General features: G+C 41.0%; 4 protein-coding genes across 7 annotated transcripts in view; 3 read left to right on the top strand and 1 right to left on the bottom strand.

Annotated features, from left to right (window-relative positions):
- The window catches only part of pitpnm3 (PITPNM family member 3), an 81,433-nt gene extending 78,260 nt beyond the window's left edge, over positions 1 to 3,173 (top strand). For all 3 annotated transcript variants that reach the window (XM_026377072.2, XM_026377065.2, XM_026377081.2), the window contains one exon: positions 237 to 3,173. The gene's annotated coding sequence lies outside the window, so the exon portion shown is untranslated. The remainder of the gene's footprint in view (positions 1 to 236) is intronic.
- A 6,454-nt stretch (positions 3,174 to 9,627) lies between these two features.
- On the top strand, positions 9,628 to 14,047 carry LOC113174263 (multidrug and toxin extrusion protein 1-like). The gene is made up of 17 exons (XM_026378114.1): positions 9,628 to 9,958; positions 10,173 to 10,274; positions 10,510 to 10,578; positions 10,677 to 10,825; positions 11,056 to 11,098; positions 11,211 to 11,255; positions 11,396 to 11,493; positions 11,591 to 11,688; positions 11,787 to 11,900; positions 12,058 to 12,125; positions 12,224 to 12,332; positions 12,439 to 12,514; positions 12,597 to 12,666; positions 12,775 to 12,907; positions 13,046 to 13,140; positions 13,272 to 13,346; positions 13,456 to 14,047. Exons 1-17 carry the CDS (start codon positions 9,851 to 9,853, stop codon positions 13,732 to 13,734), a joined length of 1,731 nt encoding a protein of 576 aa, XP_026233899.1. The 5' UTR covers positions 9,628 to 9,850; the 3' UTR covers positions 13,735 to 14,047.
- Positions 14,048 to 14,150: 103 nt separating this feature from the next.
- On the top strand, positions 14,151 to 18,704 carry LOC113174255 (multidrug and toxin extrusion protein 1-like). 2 transcript variants are annotated; one of them, XM_026378101.1, is made up of 18 exons: positions 14,151 to 14,600; positions 14,876 to 14,977; positions 15,230 to 15,298; positions 15,403 to 15,551; positions 15,751 to 15,793; positions 15,893 to 15,937; positions 16,024 to 16,121; positions 16,214 to 16,311; positions 16,416 to 16,529; positions 16,642 to 16,709; positions 16,840 to 16,948; positions 17,041 to 17,116; positions 17,227 to 17,296; positions 17,447 to 17,579; positions 17,657 to 17,751; positions 17,870 to 17,977; positions 18,083 to 18,397; positions 18,637 to 18,704. In XM_026378101.1, the coding sequence occupies exons 1-17, from the start codon at positions 14,493 to 14,495 to the stop codon at positions 18,380 to 18,382; spliced, it is 1,785 nt and encodes a 594-aa protein (XP_026233886.1). In that variant the 5' UTR covers positions 14,151 to 14,492; the 3' UTR covers positions 18,383 to 18,397; positions 18,637 to 18,704. The 2 variants fall into 2 exon arrangements, with proteins under 2 accessions (XP_026233886.1, XP_026233875.1); XM_026378090.1 differs by lacking the exon at positions 18,637 to 18,704 and having other exon boundaries at positions 18,083 to 18,407.
- slc47a3 (solute carrier family 47 member 3) lies at positions 18,662 to 24,990 on the bottom strand. Its single transcript, XM_026378127.1, has 17 exons — positions 24,803 to 24,990; positions 24,584 to 24,685; positions 24,429 to 24,497; positions 24,189 to 24,337; positions 24,073 to 24,115; positions 23,753 to 23,797; positions 22,455 to 22,552; positions 22,283 to 22,380; positions 21,028 to 21,141; positions 20,874 to 20,941; positions 20,641 to 20,749; positions 20,427 to 20,502; positions 20,026 to 20,095; positions 19,787 to 19,919; positions 19,578 to 19,672; positions 19,442 to 19,484; positions 18,662 to 18,908 (listed from the first exon to the last, which is right to left on the bottom strand). The coding sequence occupies exons 1-17, from the start codon at positions 24,932 to 24,934 to the stop codon at positions 18,691 to 18,693; spliced, it is 1,662 nt and encodes a 553-aa protein (XP_026233912.1). The 5' UTR covers positions 24,935 to 24,990; the 3' UTR covers positions 18,662 to 18,690.
- Between the last annotated feature and the right edge of the window lie 1,586 nt (positions 24,991 to 26,576).

The following is a 26,576-nucleotide window of genomic DNA, read 5'->3' as shown; positions in this document are numbered from 1 at the left end:
GTAAATTTATCCATGATTATAATTATGTGAGTACTGATGAGCTACAACTGAAATGTCCTCCCTTGCTTAAAATCCACTCATTTCTAGATTTGGAAATATTGTCAGTGTAATTATGGAGATTGGAGCCTGTGTGACACAGAGCACACAAACACTAATCAATGTGTCAACTTTTTCTCAAAAGTGAGACACTTTACTAATTCTCCTCTCTTCTCCGTCTCTCTCTCTCTCTTCGACAGCGTCACCTCTACTTACTGTTGATGTACATTGGATCCTCTGCTGGAGTCCCTTACAGCTCAGCTTTACCTCCTGCTTCGCCCTCTACACTTTGCCACCTGTCCGCCATCCCTCTTTTATTGTGTGTGACTTGCTCGGTGGATAATGTCACTTAGTCTTTGTGCCTGAAATTTGAAGTGGATGCCAGAGATGGCAATGATTTCTGTGAATGTCTGTGTCCAGCTCAAATTGTGTTTAATTGTAAAATTTAGACGAATGTATGTAAGATCGTAAATATACACTCACATTTACAAGCACACACACATACAGTACATGTGCTTTAGAGGACCAGGGGACTGTGGTGATTTGGAACCTGCTGAGACTTTAGCCCAAGCAGCAGACGCTCTCATCCAATTTCGACTACTGCTGACAGGCAGTTATGTTGACTGACTCCTCCACTAATGTAAATATCCTCAAACATCCTCGCCGTGTGTGGACCTCTGGACACAGAAGCAATGTGACATTTGGGTTCAGTCTGTGCACAAGCTCTGTGATCTGGAGCACAAACCAGCAGACCTCGTGGAACGCTGGCGTCTGTCTCCATTTCCCTCCCACTGTTAGATGCTTCCCTCACGTTGCGGCTGGCTTACTGCTCCTGCTCCCCTTCCCCTCAACCAGTCAGGCAGAACATGCTTTTCGACAGCCGCCTTAGCCGGGGCTCGGCCCCTGAGGTCGCATTTGCACTATTGATGAACATGAGGGTCTCGATTTAGCTGCAGTGCTCGCTTCGGAAAGTAAGGAATTGTGTTTGTATTTGACTGTATTTGTAGTTTTTGTTTTTCCTGCAGATCGTGCACAGTCACTCCCTGTTAGTCGATGAAACTACTGGAGGACCAATAGTTTGTAGGAAAGTGTTAATTTGACCAAAAAAATAAAAAAGGTTTACACGTTGAAAGACACGGCTGATAAAATGATTAGATTAGTGGAACTTGTTTATGCACATAATTACAGTGACTGTGTAATTAGCATTACTGGCAACATTAGTTTAGCTGCTTCTTAATTACAGTATATTGCAGAATATTGTACAATAGACCCGATGCCTCTGATGCTGTCTTGTGCACTTGAGGTTGCATTTGAGTCTTACTGTGGACATGTTATAAAACTCTGTGCAAGTCAGACATATTTTTCTATGAGGAAATATTGTAAATAGGAATATTTTCAATGTATGTTTTTGAAGCTTTTGTTGTTTGACTTGTCGAATGGTTGATTTTTGCCTTAAATTGTACTTGATGAATTGTAGAGATACTAAATTACTGTATATGTTTGACCAAAGTATTATTGTTACTTCATGATAAAGTACATTCTATGCTTATTTTGTTTTGACATGTTTCAGATACTGTGTAAGTGTGTGTGTGTGTGTGTTGTGTGTGTGCGTGCGTGCGTGCGAGCATGTGCATGAGGTATTTCTTGTAGAGTTGTATTTACTGTAAACACGAGGACAGCGTTTACAAGTAAAGTCCTCTGCAGAGGAATCAGAGATGCAAATACAGGAGAGGTCGGTGTTAACATACCTGCGTGTTCACACAGCGCCTCATTTCTGGAGGCTCTTCAGAGCTGAGAGAGTATTTTCACACGTTTGGATTGAAGCAGTGTGTTGCAGGATTACGTGCTGAAAGATTTTATACCTGCTATGAAAGAAAAGGGGCTTATGAGGTCTTAGGGTGCCTTGGTTTAAGTGAAAACCTGCATATCGGAGGGGAATGTGCAAGCCAGTAGGGATCTGTTTCTCACACCTACTGTACACCATAGGTGGTCCTGTAATTAGTTATTTGATTAGTGCTACGTGTGTATGACTCCCTGTTGTGCTGCCCCTGGAATTGCAGTGGGCTAATAAGCATTACGTGGTAACTGTATAATATTGTAGAATCAATACAGAAATACTTAACTCAATTTTATTTCACATTTAGATTACTGATACTGGAACACTGTTATCCAAGCTATGAAATAATCATTCCCATCAATGTATAACACAATAAACAGTAACGCCATTAGTCTGTAAAATCTATAGTGATGGTTTCCTGCCATGTTGATACACTGGAGAAGTGAAATTCTGGAGCCAAGCAGCATTTTTTGTGCAACGATGTCAGTAAATGGCAAATAATCATCTGATGGTTAAATTGTGATTTGTTCTGTGCATGTTAATTATTTGATATTAATGAGAAGTTTGTTGTACTCCTAACTTATTAAAATGGGCGTCATTTGTATTATGAGGCATAACCCTCACATGTTGAGTGGAATCAAAGTCAGTATTTAAATTTATGATACATAACTGTACAATAACAGGAAAATGACTCTCAGTAACAGTAAACACTGAAGGACATTGAAGAGACACTTTTAACTCATTTAGTGGAATAACTAATAAATAACAAACTCCATTTTCATCAGTTTGAACTGTATTAAAGGGGAACCATTCCAATATTACAGAACAGAGAAACAGGAGAAGAATGACAGCAATATATGTTCCTAAAGTATTGTATATATCAAGTGATTTAAGTGTTGCACAGTTATTACCTTCAAATAAATATGTCCTGCCTTTAACTTGTGCTAATTTGGTTGTCAAATGATTAGTATTCACTGAATCATGATTTAACTGTTGGGTATGGACCTAATTTGCCATTTATTAACAATTCTTATGACTTAAAAAAATAAGCTTTAGTGAGTTACCTAACATGGTGTGACAGCTTATTCTGAAAACTGTTGATCTCTATCTATTTTTGTGGTCTTATCAGTATTTTACACTAACCTTTTCACCAATGAGGAAAAAACACCTGGTTACGCTGCTGCAAAGTTAATTGTTTTGTACAGATCTCCTGTGATGATGAACATGTTATTGTGTTTATTGGACTCAGTCCGTCTTTCATTATTGCGTAAATAAAGATATTTCAAAGTTGAAGAATTTAGTTTTGCTTCTCAAGTGTCTTTTTTTTCCTACTATACTCCTCATCTCCAGTGATGGAAGCTGAATCCCCTGTGATAAGCTTTTTTTTTTTACATAAAGGTTGGGATTTTTAGTGTAGGGCATCAGTGGTAAATCTCATATCCTCTTATTTAGAATTTGTAAGTACTGCAGATACTTACTGCATTAAGTCTTTCCCTTTCCCGCCATTCACCAACTAACCTTTGTGACCTATAAATCAGCCAGGTTGATTTGGCACTGATAGACTCCAGACAGTCTTGCTGTTACAGTAACAGCCACAGCTGTAGGTCCTAATCTGCCTCACACAACCATCAGAGCACCACTTCTGCTTAACCAATAAATGTCTACAAGCTCGTACTGATTGCTAGAAATGAAAGCAGTCATCCGTTCACTGCTCAGTGCTGTATGCCACACACTGAAATGTAAAAATAGAAGGAGGTGGATTTCAGCCCCGCACAAGGTTGGGCTACTTTTATATTAAACTGTTGAGCTATTTAATTCATCATCTTGGATCATCTCTTCACTGCTTATTCCAAGGTCAAACTTTTACTAACGGGACTGAGGAATCCTGCTTAGAAACAAGACGTGTTTCACAATGTCAGTGCCACCAATGTTTGACACATATCTACCATGTAGCAGAACAGAAAAAGGGATAAACTAACACCCATCAAAGTCTTTGTCCCTGTCCTATTTCTCTAAAACAGTCTCACTATGGCAGCTGGTCTATTGCAATAGTTCCCCAGTGACACCTTCTGGGTTCTGTTGAGATATGGTGAAACAGCGCCCCTTTGTCAGCAGGCATGTCGTGAAATAGCGTCCTGGCTGTTTCTTTAGAAACAAAGAAACAGCACCCATGTGCCAACAGCTGTATAGTGAAAAAGCACTACAGTTTTGACTGGTTGACCATTCCTTCATCATCATGGAATGATTATTAACAAACAAAATCCTATTGTAAAACCATATTTTTGTGGTTACATTGAATTTGTATGTCCAGGATTAGTAAAAAGAGTTAAGAGTTAAAATAAACAAAATGTTACAGGATGTGGTTACATTGTTTTATGACCATTATTAAAAACTCATAACTATAGTCAGTATAGGTGCATAACTACTACTACTGCAACTACTACTACTACTAACTACAGCTAAGTATATTTCTATTGCTCAAAAGCACACGATGACACAGATGACAGTGACATTTAACCAGTATAATACTGTATGGTCCATTGATCGTCTGTTGTCTACTGTAAGTTCTTCTGTTTAGCATGTGTAACCACCCCACAGACATTTGAATGTGACTGACTCTAACATCAGCAGGCTAGCACGGTGGCAGTGCAGACATTTTATGGGGAATAGTGTTGTAAGATGTGTAAGATTTGAAAATTAGTTTCATTTACAAACAATGTTGTTGCTGTTGAGACCAGTCTCTGTACAAAATGGTAATCTGGCCAACTGTTCAGTTTAGATATTTCATTATGGATGGTTGTGGCGAACAAATGACTGATGAAGCTGGCAGGAATAAATTGCCGTAATTGCAGTGACAAGGACAATGACCTCTATCTTGGATCTGTATGAAGTGTTTTATCCTACCCCGGGCATCTGGTATAATGAGGTGGAGCTGTGGTTTTCCAAGGCACGTTTAGGCTAAACATCATTAATAACATATGGTCTGGGAAAACAGGCAAGAAAATGCTCCCTTGTGAAGGGAAGGACTGCTGGTTTAGTATTCTGCAAGCTTCATGTGAAAGATAGTTAAAGTCAACCACAGTGAAAGCTGTGATTTAAGTGATTAAAACTTAGCAGCTGTTTCTGGCTCACAACCCTCTTAATTCAGATCCCTACTTTCCCTGCTATGCTTGTTTGTAGAGAAGAAATCTAAATTAAAATTCACACCTACTTTCTTTTCTCGACTAGTTGTTTGTTTTCCCCAAAAGTCACTTCAGCTGATCAATATCTCGCATCCAGGTAATTTTCCTTTGAGACTCTTTAGTGAGACAGTACCGTCACTGCTTCAGTAAACTCCTAAGTGCTTAAGGAACAAGAGAAACACACATGAAAGAAGAGACAAAGATGGCACAGGTAGATAGTTACAGGGCCCTTTCTTTCATTGTAACTTGATTGCTCGCCATGCAGCAGTGTGTTTGACATGAAGATATTTTTGTAATAGTGTTTAAGGATCAATACTGACCTTTAGAAAGCAGTCTCACCAGGAGGTCCATTTGGTAACTGGAGCTTTCGGTCTTTTTGATAAGATGCAGTGTAAGACATCCTTTTAGTGTGTAAAACATCTACCATTACAACTGATATGGATCCTTTTTCCACTATGATCAGTAGTTCTATTATCAATTAATTCTTGTATCTACTGTTCTGTTTAGCTGAAGAAATAACCACAATATGACTGTGTGTCAAAGGTGGACCTTGGCCACTGGGCAGCTGCTCTGGTGGCTCTTTTCTTCCTGTTTTCTGCAGATGGTGTTCATTGACAAATTCACATCTGACTCCCGATGAGTATTTCTCATCTGTTGGATTGTAAGGTGCTTGGGGGGGTTTCTTTATCATGAAGCAATTTCTTCTGTGGACGTCTTCCTTGGAGTGCCTGTCCCTTTGTGATTACTAAGCTCAGTAGTGCTGTCTGTCTTCATAAGTATGTTCTAAGCAGTTCCCTTGGTAAGCCTAAAGTTTGCCTGACCTTTTCATTTTGTTTCTCAGTCTGATAATGGCTTCTTGGACTTTAATTTGGTCTCCAGCGTTGATCAAAAGACTGGACGCAGTGCTGCTTTAGGTCTTGAGACCTCTCTTATACAATGTGCAAACAAATATACACACACAGGAGCCGCTGCAAACCCCCGTAAAGCCACGTGAAACATTATAATGCCCTTAAATGGGGCGTGGAGGGCTGTGGGGTGCATTGGAGCTATGTGCAGTATAAGTGTTCTGATGTACGTCCTATATAGTAAAGCCAAAATGTAATTAAAGAAAAATGTCTGAAAATGTTTGAGATTCTGTAACTGGGCATGAAAAGTGTAACGTGCTATACTGAGCCATGCTCTTTTATTAGAGGACAATCTGAATATCACTGAATAGTGCAGTTTAAGGAAGTTTAAAGTAACACTTGAAAACTCAAACAGGATAATGTGATGCTGGAATAAGATAGAAACAGCCATCCTTACGTACCCTTACGTACCTCAAAACCAGTTACCTAGCAGCAACTTAACACTTACCATGACCTCCAGCAGCACCACTGAGTCAGCCTTATTGTTATTCCAAAACAGCAGACTGGGTTTAATTTGTCCTGTGATCTGGCAGGTGATTTCTGGATGCCACAGCAAGCGATGAGGAATGCATTAAAATGGGAACATGAACAATCCAGAGCAGCCCAGAGACAGAGAGAGAGAGATAGAAAGAGATGGCTTGGATCCAAGCAGTGTGGTTTCTACACAACAGCCGAGCATCAGATTGTGTAAATAGCTGCACACACTCCTGACCGAAGCACATTCTTGAAGTCAGAAAGGAGAAAGAGAGATAAATGTTTGTACCTGTGGCAGACCAGCACTGAAACACATTGAGGCCTGGTTTGATAAGACAGCTTCATACTGTCTATTTAAACATGGATCTCCATTAGTTTTTACTTTTTTTAATAGCAATGTTTATTCTGCAATCACAAATTTGTCATGAGAGTGGTTATAATGTTATGTAGTTAATCATTTCACTGAACCTTAGCCGTCTGCAGCCATAGTGTCACTGGAATAAAGGGTTTGGGTGTTTGGTGAGCTCTAGTAAATGGCCGAAGGGATGTACTGCAGCAAGATTAAAAATAGGTCTGTGCTTGGTTGCTTGGATGCGGACGAAATCCTTTTATATTGGCCTGAATCTCAGCCTCTGAATTCAGTCACAAGAAATTAGAAAGAATTTGGAAACCTATCGCTTTTCAAGGGGGGAAAAAACAATCTGTAGATTGCATTTGGGAAAGCAATTATCCAAAATGCCACCAGGAACAGAGGGTCAGATGCCAGAGCCACATGTCACAGCTCATAGTGGCATCAGATGTGACAGGCTGTGTCCCTTCATAGCAGAGCACACATCTTTCTCTGCCATCATTAACCAAAGACATCAATATTTAACCGGACATAACGGTCTGACTGCTCTGGGAAAATATGCTTCAGAGCCTTTTTCTGCTCTTTATGGTTAGGGGCTTTTATGTAACTCAGTGGAAACAAGTGAAACAAGTAGCTACATCCAGGTTGTCCAGTTTGTACTGCTGTGGTATTCCAGTTGAAATCCCCAATGGTGAACACAGGCATTTTTTTTTTTCAAACTATCTAGCCAGAGTGTCTTCAACCCAGCAGCTCATCAACACAAGATCTTTTTACCTTGCAGCACTTCGAAAGACAAAATTAAAGGGAATAATTAAAGGAGGAGCACATGAATAAACAGTGTGTGTCTCTGCTCAGTGGTATAATTCATTCAAATGTGTGTCATCGCTGGAATAAATTGTCAGAGACAGGTTTGGCTCTCGTTACATCCACTTGTTAAACACAGGCAGTGCACCTGTGTACGGATTCTCAACTGCCTTTTAGAAGAAAGCAGGATTAAAAGAAGATACTGTGTCTCAAGCAATGCTCAGCCAAGGCAGGCATGTCAACTTGACAGATTCATTTCTCTGAAATACCTTCATTGAGTTTTATTTGGATGAACATGTGGGTGACGCCTAAAAGACAAATGTACTTCACCAGAAGAGTAATCGTCCTCTATGCATAGTTTATTGTGTGACCTGCATGTGCGTTCTTCTGCACATGGACCCTTTTTTCATAAATCATCACGGCACACAGCGTTGAAAACTTTTTGTTCAACTTATCTTATATATAAATGATTGTATATAGTTTTTTTTTATTTATAGTGAATAGGCTCTGCAGGACTGCAGGTTCTAATCGATCTTATCCACAAACAGTAATATGTCATATGAAGATAAAACATCTTATTAAGTATGCTTGATAAAAAAGAATTGTGCAGAGCCAACAGGGATGGGGGAGGGGTAAAGAAGGCACGGAGGCGACATATACAAAGGGCAGAGAGTCCGAAAGGCATAGATAGAAAAGCAGACATATGAGGTGCCATCCCATAGACTCAGCAAACACAAAAACAAGAACAGTGTTAGGGAAAATAACAAGTGACAGATACAAATCACTAGTGCTGCAACACATTGTATCCATAGCAGCCATTCCAACAGGCTGATTGATTTAGCCAGCATAAAGCCTAGAGGGCTTAGGGTTGTCACAATAAGGGGCGCTCACTGGCTCTTAAACTGGAACTGAAAGCGTCTAAGAGGACATGTAGAAATGCCACGTTTCACTCATCCCTACCCTGTTCACCCCGTGTTCGAAGTGATTTAAAAAGCAATCAAGTCCTTTCTCTTGTGCACAGAAACGCAGAGATCCACAGTATACACACTCCATAGTGCTGAGATACTTTTAGTCTCATACCCACCTCACCCAGTTTACTTTTCCTTTTTTAATGGAAGAGTTTCGAGAGGGGTGGTAGAGCTGAAATGATGCAAGCAAATGAATGCATGCTAGTACAGTCTGTTTTCAAGATAACACTGTATCCCAAATGGGTTTGGTATTTCTTCGGTGGAAGGCTTCATGTTTTTGTCACGTTTACAAGGTACGAACCGTCCGAGTGGCACACTTTGAGTTCCTGAAAACAATTTTTATGTTTCTCCACTGAGCTCGTGCGTCACATGGATGCACTACGGGAGCAAATATTTGCTCATAGCTGAGTGCTTGAATCATCTTCGGATCACCCTTTCATGGAGATCATTTTTGAGGAGGCACTTTTCTGGAAAGCCTGACCCGATCTTATGTGAAAGTGTGTTTTCTTTTCATGAAACAGGAAGCTTACTTGCAATGCGACTGTATGTGCTATCACGCTGCTGCAGATGGCTACTGGAAGGGGATTTAAAATGTGTATTTCTTTTTTCCTGATAGCAGCAGACCTCTGCATCTCATTTTGGATGTTGCCAAAGCACTGACCGGTTAACCTTTACTCCAACTGGACACTGAACCACATGACATGTTAATGTTTAAAATTCCTAAACCCATAAATGAACATGTCAGCCTGCAACGATGGAGATGGATTTTACTTCTTCAATGGGAAACCTGTGTAGTTATTAAAATGCTAAATATGTTCATGAATAATCATCAGTTTACACCTTCTGTCTGTTTGCATATCATTTATGACAAAACAGAGGTAGGTTAGTTAGAATTCTTCCCACAGTGGCAGCTATTGGACATGTAATCATTCACTCTGTGAATACAATCAAACCCAAAATTACATTTTAACTGTAATTGATTGACACTGATGTGCACCTCTAGTATCCACCTAGAAAACAGTGACTCATAAGATGAACTTTGTACAACTTGGTATACTGTAATAGTATACAGATGTTTTTTTCTCTCATGCCTTGCCCCCTGTCAAACCTGAAACGCAGATTCTCACTCAGTAACACTGAGGGAATTAATTGTTAACCTTTTCAAATGTTGAAATCCTTTACATAAGAGCGGGGAATTGTGTCCTGGAAGAGCATCACAGTAAGTACAGCACACGACACGACACAGGGCAGACGCTTCAGTGGAAAGACCTGCAGTAGCACCTTCTCCCGCCGACATGGAGGTGTCCAGTGACAAGCTTTTCCGCTGCACATGGGTGCGCAGGAAGGTTCCCCTGACCTACAGAGAGGAGCTGTACCACATCCTGAGGATGACAGGGCCTCTGGTAAGGACTGGCACGGCCTCCATAGCCCGCTTTGTCTCTAAGGAGCAGCGTGGATTGAAAGCTGAATTATACAGCAGAAGACTGATGACAGAGAGAAAAGTTGACTACAACCTGTGTGGCTCGTTTACCAAGCTATAGCCTGAGTGCCATGATAATCAATTTCAGCTTTTGTTCACTGAGCGGCTGAATCAACTGTCGATGTCTGTCTTTCTAGCTGCTCTCTCGAATCCTCAATTACCTGCTCCCGTTTGTGATTACGATGTTCTGTGGGCGTCTGGGAAACGAAGTGATGGCTGGCTATGGATTAGCTTCTGCTGTAAGTCGCAGTCTGCGTCCTCCATGGAGTTGTGGAGCGTAACATGACATAATGACTGGTGGAGAGTTAATTCTGTTTAAACAAAAGAGTATCGTAACAGTTGTTCATGAACCCTATGATTTAATTTGTGTTTTTTCACTCAATCCATCCAACTCATTTCACACAATCCATTTCATAGTCTCTCAGTGTACATCACAACCATTCAAGTATATTTAAGTAAATACTTGTTTTCCAGACCATCAATGTGACCACTGCAGCGACAGGATATGGTTTAGGACTGGCATGTGATACTTTGGTGTCTCAGGTTTGAAAAGCCCCTTTGACCTGATGCTTCAATAAACCCAACAGTTCATTACACACTTTTTATAACATGATTAATGCTGTCTGCACGCTGTTGTGCAGACGTTTGGTGGTAAGAACCTGCTGCGGGTGGGAGTGATCCTACAGCGGGGCATCATCATCCTGCTGCTGTTCTGTCTGCCCTGCTGGAGTCTGCTCATCAACGCCCAGGCCATCCTATTATGTGTGGGCCAGGATCCTGAGGTGGCCAGGTAACTGACAGCATCTCAGCTGCACGTCACACTTTCAGCACAATTCTTCTGGGTTTTAAGTCGATGTGAAATAACTTCTTAATGTTATTTCTGCTGAAATGCAAATATTTCTTGCCATAATGTAATTTTTTAGTAAACAGTGAAATAAAAGAGCCTAAATGAATGGTGACATTGAACAGAGCATATTATCGTAAAAAATCCTTTCCTGAAATCTCGCATCTGTATTTCAGAATAGCTCAGCTGTATATTACAGCCTACCTTCCTGCAGTACCAGTGAGTTGTAACTTTTCTCTCACTTCTATCTGCAAATTCCATCAATTATCACATTGGTAGGTGGAGGAACTGCTCTTCTTCTAACCTCAACAGCTTCGTCATTGTCTTTCAGGCACTGTTTCTACATCAGCGTCAGATGTCTTATCTGCAAAACCAGGTGCACTAATGTCTTGTACGCAGACTTTGTTGCCTTATTACACTGAATCCACATATGTCCTAGTTATTGAAATGACATTTTCTGTAGGGGGAGGAAAGGTAGGAGTGGTACTCATGGCATGCTGCTGTTTGTGTACTCAGGGTATAATACTGCCTCAGATGTACACTGCTGCCTTGGCAAATGTAGCAAACGTGGCGACAAACTATATATTTCTACACTGGCTGGATCTGGGGGTTAGGTAGGTGCACTCTCACGTGCCAACATGCCATAATTTTTAGTCTGAATAAAAGTCTTACCCTCACTATTATGACTGTGTCTGTTTGCGTGTCTTACAGCGGCTCTGCAGCAGCCAACAGTCTGACTCAGATTTACAACTGTGCTTTTCTGTTTGCTTACATTCGGTGGAAGAAGCTCCATGTAACAACATGGGGAGGTGAGGTTTTCAATATTCAGTGTCCCCCAGCTTGCATCTGGCTGTCCTTTAGTCAGCTTTTTCATGCTACATGGGTAAGTCTCTGTCTCCCCCTGCAGGCTGGTCTGTAGAATCACTGCAGGAGTGGGGCTCTTTCATGAAACTGGCCATTCCCAGCATGCTAATGGTGTGTTTCGAATGGTGGGTTTATGAGTTTGGGGGATTCCTTGCAGGTAATACACATATTTTCATAATTTGTTGCTGTCCACGCTGATCTAAATGTGCCATGTTTTAAATACAGCCTTAAAGCTATCAATGATTTTATCAAACCAGCATTTGAGACAAACTTCGAGTCATGACTGAGACTTTTTGTTTGCCTTTAACGATCAGGAATGCTGAGTGAAGAAGAGCTGGCAGCCCAACATGTAGTGATAATGGTGGCATTCCTAACCTATATGGTACTGTGTACTGAATACAAACCAAAACATGATATTCTCTCTTTAAAAGTTATGTTTTATCTGATTTAGTCCCCCCCCCTCCTTTTTTTCACACCAAGTTTCCTCTTGGTGTTCAAGCTGCAACATGCACCCGTGTGGGGAACGCCCTCGGAGCAGGGGACACCGACAGGGCAATTCTCACCAGTAAGCTGTCACTGGCTCTGGCAGGTCAGTCATAAACATGCTCTGTTGTTGCAGCTTGTGTTCAGAAATCCTCCTTTTTTTTGTTTGCTCTCTTGAACATTTTCTACTGTACAGTTCTGCTCTTTTTCAGGTACCTTTTCAGTTGTTGAAGGTATTATTCTTATCTCGGCTAAAACAGTGATTGGCTTCATCTTCACCTCTGACGAGTGAGTCTCCAGAGCTGCGGATGCTATAATGGTTTGAACTGAGTTGGTATGTGTACTGATACAATCTTCATTATCATTTCAGGAAGATCATAGGTCTGGTTTCCCATTTGATGAATGCTTATTGTTTCAGTCAGTTCTTTGATGGACTTGTGGTGAGTCCACCAGCTGTTCTTGTGTGCAGAGATAAGTACATTTGCATTGTGATGCCAAAGACATGTCATGTAAGTCAAAAATGACTGATTTCTCTTTTACTGTTCTAGTGTGTGTGCACAGGCATCTTCTTGGGCGCGGGAAAACAGAAAATTCCAGCTGTGGCTAATTTCATTGGATACTACGGCATAGGAGTTCCACTGAGTGTCACTTTAATGTTCATAGCAAAGTTGAGAGTTTTGGGTAATTACATGAAGCGACCACGTCTTGTACTTTTCATGGACGTCCAAGTCAAATAAATGGTTGCATTGTGGGAGCAGGTAATTATCCAGCAAGTGACTGCTGTGCCCTTGACACACTCATTTGTCTTTGCCTCCACAGGTTTTTGGCTGGGACTGCTCATTTGTGTCATATTACAAGCCACCTTCTACATCATTGTCATTTTCAAGCTGAACTGGAAGACAATAACAGAAGAGGTGTGCTACTGGTCGCTAACAGTTTCTGGTTTTATTTCTGCAGCATCGGCTGCTGAGACATTTCTGTGAAATTTCAACTATTTGTTTAGTACATGACTTTTCAGTCTGGTTGTTGAATTGCTTGTTTGCAGGCTGTAAAACGAGCTCTGAAAAAGACATACATGGCATTATCAAAAACTGGTGGCCAGGCAGCAGGTAATGGGGATGTAAGTAGACTGCTTTTCATACGTGTTTCTGTAGGTTCAACTGTTTTGCTAGTTTTCTATGTAATATTTGCTATTTTAAATCTAATGACAATATCTCCTGTCTATTAAGTCAGTGGACGGCTGCACATCGGAGAGTACAGAATACCAGGATGGGAACACGGAGACACAGGATGGACATGCGGTCCAAAAACTCTCCACCACCCAGCTGATCGTCAGGAGAGGTCTCACCATCTTTACAGCACTTGTTCTTCTGGCTGTGGGAGCAACTGTGCACTTCCTGGTGCCTTTGCCCGAACATCAGTCCTCCAACTTTACTGTGGACTGGATCAATGCTACTGACACTCCTGATCAATTGTTTTCTACTGTGCTAGTCCCAGTAGAAGAGTAACCTTCAGAACCTTGATCATGGCGGTTGAAGTGGATTGTTTTACAGTTATATTTCATTTTAAGAGACATACATAGGTGATAAACAGACAGAAACAAGTGAAATATCAGTTTTCTCTGCTTGTGTCACTTGTACTTTTAATGAAATTCTGCCTGACAAATGTTTTGAGTAAATTGTTACTGATTCTTAAAACCTTTTAGAAGAAGTGTAAGAACTTGGATAAATATCAGCTTTGACTAATTTCCAGCTTATGTCCAAATAATTGTGCCTGTAGTTGTGTGAATAGTTGAATAACTCAATAAATAAACTAATATAGTTTTGTGGGTTGAACTCTTCTGTGCTGTACACGGTAGTTCTTTACCCCAGGCCCTAAAAGATTAACATTAACAACCATTGACAGTGTCCAATAATGTCAATATAGTGTTCCACCAGTAAACATTTCATCTTTGGAGTGATGAAAAACCTGATAAAGTTTTTCCAGGAGAGTTATCCTCATTGACCAGAACTGGATGCAGTGAATTGCATTTTACATATGAGATCAAAACATTCTTGCTTTCAAGTCTTTAGCCTTTGTTGTGATTGTAGGCCTTTTTCGTGGCTTTCTCTCAATCTGTGTTGTTTCAGCTGGTCTTGACTTTGTTCCAAGGAAGCTGTGACCACAGCAAGCTTTCCGTCCCGGAGAGCAACCAAGATAAGTACATGGGAGAAAAGACAGATACTTCAGCAAAAGGACCTGCACACTGGCATCTCCGGCTGAAGACATGGAGGACGCCAGTGACAAGCTTTTCTGTTGCAGGTGGATGCGCCACAAGGTTCCCCTGACCTTCAGAGACGAGCTGTATCACATCCTAAGGATGACAGGGCCTCTGGTAAGGACTGGCACGGTTTACAGAGCCTATTGTGTCTGTGAGAAGCTGTGTGAGGAGGCTGCCCTTACTGAAATGCTGATTTATACAGCGGTGCATTAATGATAGTCTTTCTTTGCCAGAGAAACTGTTAGTGTTTGGCAGGTTTCAGACTATTGCTGCAAGTTGCCAAAGTGATGACGAGACAAAGTCTGTGGACACTGATACTAACTTCTGCTGTGTTTGACAATGCATCATCTGTCAGCAGCTGAATCAACTGTCGATGTCTGTCTTTCTAGCTGCTCTCTCGAATCCTCAATTACCTGCTTCCGTTTGTCATTACGATGTTCTGTGGGCGTCTGGGAAACGAAGTGATGGCTGGCTATGGATTAGCTTCTGCTGTAAGTGGTCATCAGTGTGCTCTATTCAGTTGTGGATGCTAAGATGAGAAAATGACTGGTGGACATGTAATTCTAGAAAAGGAAAGTAAAATCACTTAATAACCATTATGATTCTCTCACAGTCACATGATGATGATGATTTAACTAATATGTAGATTATAAGAGTTTGTCTTTTGAGTCATGGAAAAATAGATCACAGTATATCAAAGCCTTAAATATGTCAGACTCATTTCAATTTCATATCTATTCCAGACCATCAATGTGACCACTGCAGCAACAGGATATGGTCTGGGGTTGGCATGTGATACTTTGGTGTCTCAGGTTTGGAAAACCCTTTAAATATTATACAACACAGTGGATTTTTATTAACCTCTTACTGTAGTAACCGTTACCCAGCTGACTGTTAATTACTGTGTGTTGTGCAGACGTTTGGTGGTAAGAACCTGCTGCGGGTGGGAGTGATCCTACAGCGGGGCATCATCATCCTGCTGCTGTTCTGTCTGCCCTGCTGGGGTCTGCTCATAAACGCTCAGGCCATCCTGTTATGTGTGGGCCAGGATCCTGAGGTGGCCAGGTAACTGACAGCAGTAGGAGGATAGGAAGGATGAAGTTCATTTCAGGGAAGAAAACACTGCTGAACTTGGTTGAGTCCTATTGAAGCATTTGGCGAGTCTAATGGCTGATTCAGAGTCAAAGGTTAAATTGTGTTTATTACCTTGAATTAATACGTGCTTGTTTGTCTTTAACTCGATCTGACAGTTTCTCGATTTCAGAATAGCCCAGCTGTATGTTACAGCTTTCCTTCCAGCAGTGCCAGTGAGTGATGTACTTACTACTGTGCGGTTACACAGATTAATAACCTGCTATAGGTCTATAATCTATGTAATTTTTATCACATCCATCTCTATCTTTCAGGCTTTGTTTCTACATCATCTCCAGGTGTCATACTTGCAAAACCAGGTGCAATAATGTCCTGTATTTATCAATTAAACATTCTGTTTAATCTAATAGAAAATGTGATCACATCACGCTGTCTGTGTACTCAGGGTATAATACTGCCTCAGATGTACACCGCTGCCTTGGCAAATGTAGCAAACGTGGTGACGAACTACTTCTTTCTTTACTGGCTGGATCTGGGGGTCAGGTGAGTGTTTTAATGCACTAGAAAACTGTAAATCTAAATTCTAAGTAACACACATGTTAATAGGAGCATGTGTGCATGCACTTATCCTACAGCGGATCTGCAGCAGCCAACAGTCTGTCTCAGATTTACATCTGCGCTTTTCTGTTTGCTTACATTTGGTGGAAGAAGCTCCATGTAACAACATGGGGAGGTGAGAAATAGATATATTTGGCAGATATTTATGATGACCTTATGACCACTTGTTCCGCTTTGTTCATCCTCTATATTTCTCTCTGTCTCTGTCTCCCTCTGCAGGCTGGTCTGTAGAATCACTGCAGGAGTGGGGCTCCTACATGAAACTGGCCATTCCCAGCACACTAATGAAGTGCTTTGAATGGTGGGTTTATGAGTTTGGGGGATTCTTTGCAGGTAACAGGTGTATTAAATGTGACTCTTCGTAGGCTATCTCAATTTATTTGATTAGATTTTTTAAAATCAAACTGGACAAATCTGGGACTCATTGTTTGCCTCTAACGATCAGGAATGCTGAGTGAAGATGAGCTGGCAGCTCAACATGCTGTGATAATGGTGTCATTCATAACCTACATGGTACTGTGTACTGAATACAAACCAAAACATGATATTCTTTCATGATATTATTTAAAAGTTATTTAAATCATTTCATGATAATATTAAAACAACAGTTTTTCACACATTTTCTAAAATGATAACTCCGTAGTTCCCTTTTGGTGTTCAAGCTGCAGCGTGTGCCCGAGTGGGTAATGCTCTGGGTGCAGGAGACAGCGCCAGGGCAATACTCGCCAGCAAGGTTTCCCTCACTCTTGCAGGTATTTTTTATTTTTTATTTTTTGTTACATTAGCCATCATCACCTCCTCTACTATCGGTCTGGTGTTAGGGTTCACGTCTCCTCTTTTCCAGGTACTTTTGCAGTTGTTGAAGGTATTATTCTTGGCTCAACTAAAACAGTGATTGGCTTCATCTTCACCTCTGATGAGTGAGTCTCCAAAGCTGCACTGTTACTGTACAACTCTATTATTGATACATAGAAGAAGAACAGCCTGCATAAACAGACGGTATTACAGTATGTTTAAATCTTTATCTCAGGAAGATCGTAGGTCTGGTTTCGTACCTAATGAATGCCTACTGCTTCCTTCAGTTCTTTGACGGTCTTGTGGTGAGTCATACAGTCTTTTCTTGTATATTTGCATTTGGCTATGAAAATCATATAAAATAAATCAAATGTATAACAACACAGAAGTTTCACTATGGCGACTAATGTGGTGTGAGCGCATAATAATTCAATATTTCTCTGTTTACACCCTAGTGTGTGTGCACAGGCATCTTCCTCGGCACAGGCAAACAGAAGATACCAGCCGTGGCTAATTTCATTGGATACTACTGCATTGGACTGTCACTGAGTGTTACTTTAATGTTTGTTGCAAAGCTGAGAGTTTTAGGTATTTGCATATGACCTTTTGTCATTTCCAGGCAAAGCCTAGCGTGGAACCGCATAATTGGTGTTATCATTCTGCAGGTTTCTGGCTTGGACTTCTTGTTTGTGTTGTCTTGCAATCCACCTTCTACATCACTATCATCTTCAAGCTGAACTGGAAGAGCATGACAGAGGAGGTAAGCTGTGCTGGGCTGAGCTGTTCAAACAAGTTGTGCTTTCAAAAAACCATTTGTCGAATGTGAGATTGTATGAAATGAGAAGGCCGCTGGGTTGTGGTTTCTGCTTTTTTTGCAGGCTGTGAAACGAGCCCAGAAAAATGCTTACGTAACGTTGTTAAGCAAAGCTGCCGTGACGGATGCTCTGGTTGGCAACACCACGGGCCAGTCAGCAAATCATGGCAGTGTAAGTGACCTGCTAAACTAATACAAGTCGTCTAAATTTCTTTTTAGAGCTTGTTTCCTCCTGTTATTGATGCCTGTTTTTATCTTGAAATTGCTTTCTTCCAAGTCAGTGGATGGCTTCATGTCAGTGGGAACAGAATACCAGGATGGAAACACAGAGACAGATGATGGACACGTCATCCGACGGCTGAAGGGTTATCGTCTCTCCACCACCCAGCTGATCGTCAGGCGAGGTCTCACCATCTTTGCAGCACTTGCTCTTCTGGCTGTGGGAGCAACTGTGCACTTCCTTGTGCCTTTGCCTGAGAGTCAGTCTTCAAAGGCCAACTTTACTGTGGACTGGATCAATGCTACTGACACTCCTGGTCACATTTTCTCCAGTGCTCTGGTGCCCAATGAAGAGTAAAACTGACATTAAGAGGTACCGACAACCAGAGCGTGTAATGTGTAATTGATTCATTCTCCGCAGCTGTGAACCCAACACCAGCTGATTCACTGCTGATTTGTGAGTGAACGGTTAAAGAGCAGTGATTTGCAGTCACACATTCATTTATTGATCATTTAGTAGAATAATGGTTTAGAAACCATTTTGCTTTCTTGTGTTCTCTCTGCCTTCTGCTAATCTGCACTTCTTTTCTATCCTGCTTTCACATTGTGCAGCTCAAGCGCCCTCATCACGTGTGGAGCTTCTCCACTTTATACAACAGACTTTGTTCATGTTGACATAACCAAATTAGTAAGAAGCAGGTTCAGAATGATTCCAGCAGCTAAGATGAACAGCATGGCAGCCAGTGCGAGGCCCCTACGCAGAACCAGAGTGCTATAAGAGAGCTCCTCCTCCACTGTTGTTACTGCTGGTCCTGCCTCAATGTCCACCAGCTCCACGGTGTCTGATTGGTCCTCTGTGTTCCCTGGATTATCTGACTGTGGAACTGCACATACATAAGCAAATGTCACATGTTTTCACTTCATAACTCACAAAACTGCACAAAACTAATCTTTAACAAATTGTCTTGTTTTAATCAAAGGTCCTATATTTGAAATGATATAAATCTCCTTAGTTTATGTATTGATGTTGTTTTGACCTGACTAAAAGCTTTTTTAACACTGTTAACTGCAGTCCCTGATCTAATGCCAACTCTACAATGCTCAGACTAAGTTTGTGAGTTTAGCTTGTAGTGAGCTACTGGTTATATTTTACACTGGTGCTAAGTAACTAAGTACATTTGTTCAAGTACAATAATAAAATGCTGGTGTATAATTTATGGACTTACCTTCTGTCATATTATATAAGGTGGTTGAAAGTTAGAGCCAGTTTTACAGGCTGTATTTGTTCCACAGTCAGTAAATAACAACACATTTTGTCAAGTTTACACTACATTTTTTTCAATCTGAACAAACAGAATTTCTCATTTTCTGTGCTCAAAAGGATAAAATGCTTTGTTTTCAGCACGTTCTCTCTTACTTGTGTCTGTTGAGCTCCCACACACTCCTGCTCTGATTTGAGCCTGGAAGAAATCAAATCTACATCAACATTGAATTCTTACAGAAGCAGCCTTTAAGCCGTTTAGAACTGGGAAGATTCACTGCTGAACACTCACATCCACTGTCGCTTTCTTCCAGTTCATTCTGAGCAGGTAGAAAATCAGGAATGACGATTGCAGAGACACGCAAGTAAACAAGCCTGTCCACAGACCTGTAGAAGAGTCGAGCCGTTTTATGATGGTGATGTTGTGGAAATGTCTCACTAAAAACAGGACACTAAAAATTGCAACAGTGTGGTAAAAAACATCTCTGCTGTAAATCTTACCCTTGATGCCTAATTTGGCTGCAAACATCAGTGGCACTCCAATTGGGAAACCGACACCATAATAACCCACAATGTTGCAAACAGCCCCAACTCCCTGTTTACCTGCACCTCGTATGATGCCACCCGAGGCAGCCTATAGTCACGCAAAATGATAAAATAGAAAGAAGAGATTCAGGCTTATTTTTCAAAGCGCATGAGTATGTCATGAGATCTTGACATAACTGAAGAGATGTACCCACTGATACTGCCTCTAGGAGGACAAATGGAGCATATAAGGATATAACGTCGGCGACCCGTTCCCTGATTTGTCTGTTGGCAATGAAGAGAAATGCACATTTACTGTCAGAGAGGAGAACGACAAAAATCTTTAACATTTTGTGCACTGTAGTAGGGCAACACAATGTAATACTCTGGTTTGTAACAAAGTGTCAACTGCTGAGACTAACTGAGTGCAACTGTCTAACTGGAACATTGAGCTCTAGTTAATATGTACAAGTATATGTGGGCAAAGTCCACTGTATTCTGTGAAGGCAACAACCGACAACACAGTAAAAAGTCATTTCAGAGACCTGATATCTGCTTTACATCCAGTAGTAATAAGAGCTGTGATTACCAAAACACATGATAAAGATGTACTCACTCATCATATGTAAAAATGTAAGAGATATGGTCCTTCAGGCTCCCAATGAGAACTGACAAGCACACAGACACTGACCCTGTGGTAATGAGCAACAGGATGAATCATTCAAAACATCTGAGTTACATAGCAATGATTCTAGTTGAAATTTCACTTCACGCAATTGTCATTTTACTTAGACACTAGGCTATCTAAGTGCACTTCAGAACTTACTGACCTGCACAGAACATGGTCAGTTTAGCAGAAAGTTTGGCCTGCTCTGTTTCTCCAGCTCCCAGGGCATTTCCAACTCTTACGCTGCCTGCTATACTGAAACCCATAGGGAACTAATAGCATAATTGATGCATTAAAATGCTGTTACACTGCATAAATAATCATTTCAGACAATAACAATCCGATTTATATTGAAGGTTTGTCAGAGGAAAGATAATACCACATGAGGGAAATCACCATGTATGCAATGTTAGACAGCTCGTAAACCACAGACTGTGCTCCGAGTTCCACCTCACTTATTAGACCTGTCAATGACAAACAGCGGTTAGATTTCAGACCAACGTTAGTTTGCACGGATGCTTTAAATCCACAGCTGAAAGTCTAATTTTACCTGCTAGAAAACCCCCAATTTCATATGTCCACCACTCAACACACATCATGACCATGCTGGGGATGGCCAAGTGGATGTAAGAGCCCCAGTCCTTGAGGCACTCTTTAGACCAGCCTGTGTAGACAAACAATCAAGAAATGAATCTATCAGTTATTTATCTGTCTGTCCATCCTTAACACAATAAGAAGAGTTTACTGCAGCCGACCAGTGGACTGCAAGCTCAGCTGGTTTCAGGTGAGCTGACGGATAGTTTTGTCTTCATAAAGTCTTGGGTTGCTTCTGTAGTATGCTTTGTGTCAAAAGTGTTTTGAAGCGTTTAGCTGAGCAGGTTATTTAGCCCTAAACACTGAATTAAAGCTGCAGGTTGCTTGTGTCAGCAGTAAAGCAGTTCTTTCGGCACTGCGCATGCCTACTCTACAATACCGTCACCATGATTTACTGGTGAGATGGCATGCTTCAGGTCATGGGCAGTTTCTTCCAATTTTCTTCATGCAAGTTGACATTGGTCCCATCTGTCTATGGGATGTTGTTCCATCCATCTCTACAGGCATTTTTACGTGTTGGTCTTTTATTTTTTACTTTTTGCAAACTGTGATCTTGCCTTCTTGTTTGTGAAGCTTCCCAATGGCTCGCATCTTGTGGCAAACCGTCTGTATTTAGGTGTGTCCTTGATGTGGCCAACTGTCGTGAAGAGGTTTTTCTTCACCAGGCAAAGCATTCTTCTTCTTCTTTTGATGTTCCTAAGCTTAACTTTGTTTCCCTATAAGTACAAAAGGGGGAACGTCTGGACTGGTTAGATCACTCACCTGACCTAAATACAGCTTAGCACGCAGGACCTAAAGACAGCTGCAGTAAAGGTCTGTGGGCTCCAAACTACAGGGAGTCATAAAACTCAACCATAGTTGATACCTTTGGAGCACCAAAATGTGAGTTATTTTATTGTTGAGTGGAGAATGAAATGTTCTGCATGGACAAGAGCCAAGAGACGAATGATTGCCTTTGATAAGCTACAACCACATTAACCACATGACTTGTCTGGCTCTAAATAGTTCAGAAATTGGCTCAGATTTAGTAGAACCATATGCGTGATCTCTTTAAAATGTGATTTTCTTGTCTCCCGGGTGACCGCTTAAATCTCTCACCTGGAATTTGATTCATCACCATAAAAACTCATTATAAAACATGCTGAGGGAAATCAACTGAGCCTCTGATTGTATGCGGTATCAGTGTGTTCAAATGCAAATGTTGCACTCACCTCCCCAGGTGGCCTTGTGAAGACCTTTCCATATGATATAAGCATAAAGGGTTCCAGCCATGGTGATCTGGGAAATGGTGTTGGCGACAGCAGAGCCACTGTAAACAGTATTTCACAGTATAATGCATGTATTGCTGGTTCAGCTATCTGCGTTCCAATAAAAGACACTCACGCTACTCCCAGATTTAATGCATGGAGAACAATGTAGTTGATGAGAGCGTTAAGGAGATTCACCACGAAGCCTGTGATTACCTGTGGCCATATGATGCCCTGAAAGAAAAGCACCAAGGTATTTATAAAGACATTAGACATAAAGTGAGATCCCAGAGATGAATGTAGGAGATAAGTTTAAGAGTTTTCTTTTTCCTCTCATCGACAGACAGGAAATGTATGAATTAACAAACTACACCTGTACCTGAAGGAAAGTCATTCTGAAGCTTGAAACATGGCAGTTTTCTCTAAATTACTACATTTAAGATACATTTAATCAGGCTTTACAGTGTTAGAAGATTTGCATGTGTTTTGCAGACTGAAGCCATCTGAATTCAAATAGTATTCATTTCTAATGTCACATCAATATGCAGCCTGTGGCCATATTACTGGAAGGTGGACTCATTTTCATGTATATCTGGTTCAGCATGTCCCTTTGCAGATAAAAAGGGCAAACCTCTCATTCACACAATTAACCATTAGCTTCTACGATGTGGTCTCCAGTGTTCCTGGAGTCCACTTAAAAAGGGATTCAGCAGCAGCAATTACAGCCCATCTTTGTGGACATATGGCTACCTATACATGTAGCTATGGCAGAGAGCTGTTTATACTAGCTTCTTCCAGGTCTACTGTAACTAGTGGCATGATGTATTTATATTTAGCCACCACATTTAGACATGACAATTGTTTAATCATTAGACATAAGAGAACTAATCTGACTGTTCTGCAGTTTGCATAGTTTTTCATTTGTATATTTATTTTTGTATTTCAACGTGTTTAGAAATTCTTTCCAGCCTGGTGAGCATCAGAAACCCTTCTTCTAAAGTATTTAGAAATCTCCATGGGTTCCAGGTATGGCACTGTCCTACAAACATGTACTGTCAAGATCAGATTTTGATTGTGAGGCCACAGATTTCTCTTTCTGAAAATAAGGTAGGTCCTCACTTAATTTAAGCGTATTTTATGTCTGATTTGTTGATTTGGACTGTTTTAGTCTCTAACTGTTATTTTAGACAACTGTAGATGGTAAAACCTCCCTGTGTGCACAGAAACAACATAACTGATATGATAAGATCCAAAAAGTAGTAGTTTGAATGGTGTGGGTATTCATCCACAGTATTTAGTACTAGTTTGTTTGGTTCTCATCCATTTAGTAACACAACATACAGATTATTTCTCTGCTCTGCTGATGCTGGCATCTATATTTAACACCATACTGTGGGTCACTGATTAATCTATATGGGATAATGATAGACTTACCTGGTTTTGCAGATACCTTGTTTCCAATGAATACATGAATGTAGCCTGTAAAGACAAATCAAAAGAAGGAACACTCTTATCTCTGAGTTGCACATAGTGAATTTGGTCACTCATCAACTTTTAAGAAATATTTATTCCCACTCAAGCTGGAATGGACAAAAGACAGGTGACATACTGTCAATATTAAAAACAACATCAGCCATTCATTGTTAGGAAGCAGCCATTCCAAGTCCAGTACTTACCCACAAGGTATCAAATGTTTCACTAAGTTCAGGTTTAAATGTAGGATTATACATTATTAGTTATAGTGAATTACTTACAGGAAGTGCTGGCATAAAGATCTTCACATACATCTGAGCCAGCCTAGAGAGAGGTATTCCATCAGAAGCAATACAAATTTAAAGAGTGCGAGAGAGACCATTTCAAGACAGCTGACCTGGCCACCTCTGGCTCCTGTCTGACAGCCAGCAGAATTGGCTCTGTGTTAATGAGGATCGCCCAGCAGGGAAAACACGCCAGTAACAAAATGAGGACTGCCCGCTGCAGGATGACCCCAACTTTCAGGAGGTTACCGCTCCCAAAGATCTAAAACCACAAAATATTCTTAGTTCTCTTATGTTTTTACTATACAGTACTTGTCATACATACATGTGAACAAACAGATGAAGAGCCATACCTGAGAAATCAGAGTATCACATGCTGATGACAGACCAGAGCCGATAGATACACCTGTAACATTAATAACCTGAGGACAGGACAGAAGCATCGCTGGATTCAGTTCAGTGTTGATCTTCATCTTCCCATGTCAGAGCATCACAGCACTGTACTTACAGCTATGGCTAAAGCCACCCCTGCCAGCTCTGTCCTCCCCAGATGACCGCAGAAAATAGTACTAACAAAACTCACTGCAAACACCATAGTCTGGGCCAGAACCTGGAGAAGATGAAGGCCATGAAAAAGCAGCTTAGAGTCACGAATAATCCAGTAATGACATGAAACTAATTCAACGTGTTTTATTATTTAAAGCATGTGTAAATAGAGGGTACTCACCACTGGCCCGGCCAGTTTAGACAACGCTTTTATTTCTGTCTTGAAACCAACAGGGACCAACATGCGGATCCGCTTTAATACACAACATTCAGCCCCTGAACACAGCGCTGAGCTCGGCGCACCGGCCTCCATGATCCAGCTCCGGCTGATCTCTCCGCTGATGTTGCTGTTGGGCCCGTTCACCTGCAGCCCAGGTCAGTGTCTACTGTTATGACAGCTGTTGTCAGTGTCAGTGGAAATGCCACACCTCACACCTCCGAGCAATCAACCGGTGTCCAATGTCCGCACCTGAGCGCGCTGAGTTAGGGACCATGCGCAAACTACCCGGCTGTCAGCCAGTGCGCACTGTGCTGTGCGTGCTCACTTCATGAGAATTATTATCATGACAAATATCTTTATCAAACGTCAAAACGTGCTGTCAGTGTGCTCACTTATATAAATATTCTACTGGAAAGTTCCAGTTTGGTGATTAATGATATTTTTTATTAACCATTTCAATCAGATGTGCACACCACTTTATATTGGACGGTGTCTTAAATATTTGTTAACATGTTTATAAGTAGCATCATGATTTTTATCATTTCCATCTCATGTGACATTCGGATGCAAAATGCAACCTAACATTTGTGATCTCTAGCCCATCATTGCTCAAACCCCAGTTCTCTCTGTCCAATAAGAGATGATGTGTTTTTCCTTAATTTGATGTAATTTAACCAATAAAATCAATACCCCTCAAAGTTTGAATGTTTAAGCATCAGACAGTGTGAAAAACAACATTAGAAAAGAGGCTGAGCTTGGTTCCTGGAACCTTCCTCCTCCTGACTGGAGGCTCTGAAGGTAACTGGCCTGACCTTAACACTGAGGATTCGTTCTAATATATCTGATATATCTCCACTGTACAAGCCACTGTATGTTCTCCTCAAAAGATACTTTATATGAGCTGAACTTTGACACATTGAACTCAAGCTACTCAAGATACAACTCGTAGCAATGCCACTAGAATGAAATGAAATTCTCCCAGTTCATTCAAAGTAAATATATTGAAGATGATGATTAAATCATTGTTTGAACTATATGTCTTCAGGACATGGTCTTGTTCCACTCTGATCCAGCATGTCTGTTAGAATAAATCAGCACCAAATACAGGCTGTAATGCTGGGCATACTCTACCATCCCTCTATGGTTAAGTGCTGAACAAGTAGGGCTATTACAGGACCCTGCTAGCAGAAGCAACACTAATCACTTTAAATGCTTGGCTGAGAGGTGTCTACATGCTACAGTGTTTGTTTTACCACCAAAGCATACAGCACTTGTTCACTATGTCTCATTGCAATGGAGGAACATACATACAGAGCACGTTGTTAGGAATGCCACACTGATGCTGGTTAGGGTCTCCCTTTGCTCTCAAAGCAGCCTATTTGGCACAGATGATGCCACATCCAAAGTGTGTTGTGCTAGATTCAGATCTGAACTAGACTGGTCATTAAATGAATGTGATATGATTTTTGTTATGTTATGTAGTGCATTGTGAAACGGGACACGTTGTTTAAATTAGAATGAATGAATTATACACTTTCTGTTGTATGATCATTTATGACGCAGCCTCTGTTGGAACAAACTGTCCTCTGCAAACACACCATCATCATCACCGTCTTCAGTTTGTTCCTCCTCTGATCTTCTTCCTGAGGTTTGTTCCATTTTGTTCCCTCTGAAGGGTTTGATCTGATTCAAGGACACAGGGTGTCACTGAGGAGCAGCCTGTATTTAGTGATGG

This window comes from Anabas testudineus, chromosome 13, assembly GCF_900324465.2.
Source record: "Anabas testudineus chromosome 13, fAnaTes1.2, whole genome shotgun sequence".
Lineage (NCBI taxonomy): Eukaryota > Metazoa > Chordata > Actinopteri > Anabantiformes > Anabantidae > Anabas > Anabas testudineus.
This window is presented reverse-complemented; position numbering and strand designations above follow the sequence as displayed.

Excerpts from the sequence above, each read along its gene's own strand:
- slc47a3 (XM_026378127.1), bottom strand. The coding sequence starts at position 24,934 with ATGGAGGCCGGTGCGCCGAGCTCAGCGCTGTGTTCAGGGGCTGAATGT. Across the intron at positions 24,686-24,802 it reads CTAAACTGGCCGGGCCAGTG|GTTCTGGCCCAGACTATGGT; the intron begins GTGAGTACCCTC and ends CATCTTCTCCAG. Across the intron at positions 20,942-21,027 it reads AATTGGGGGTTTTCTAGCAG|GTCTAATAAGTGAGGTGGAA; the intron begins GTAAAATTAGAC and ends TGTCATTGACAG.
- LOC113174263 (XM_026378114.1), top strand. The coding sequence starts at position 9,851 with ATGGAGGTGTCCAGTGACAAGCTTTTCCGCTGCACATGGGTGCGCAGG. Across the intron at positions 11,689-11,786 it reads CCATGTAACAACATGGGGAG|GCTGGTCTGTAGAATCACTG; the intron begins GTGAGGTTTTCA and ends CTCCCCCTGCAG. Across the intron at positions 12,515-12,596 it reads TTCATCTTCACCTCTGACGA|GAAGATCATAGGTCTGGTTT; the intron begins GTGAGTCTCCAG and ends TTATCATTTCAG.
- LOC113174255 (XM_026378101.1), top strand. The coding sequence starts at position 14,493 with ATGGAGGACGCCAGTGACAAGCTTTTCTGTTGCAGGTGGATGCGCCAC. Across the intron at positions 15,299-15,402 it reads GTGATACTTTGGTGTCTCAG|ACGTTTGGTGGTAAGAACCT; the intron begins GTTTGGAAAACC and ends TGTGTTGTGCAG. Across the intron at positions 17,752-17,869 it reads GGAAGAGCATGACAGAGGAG|GCTGTGAAACGAGCCCAGAA; the intron begins GTAAGCTGTGCT and ends CTTTTTTTGCAG.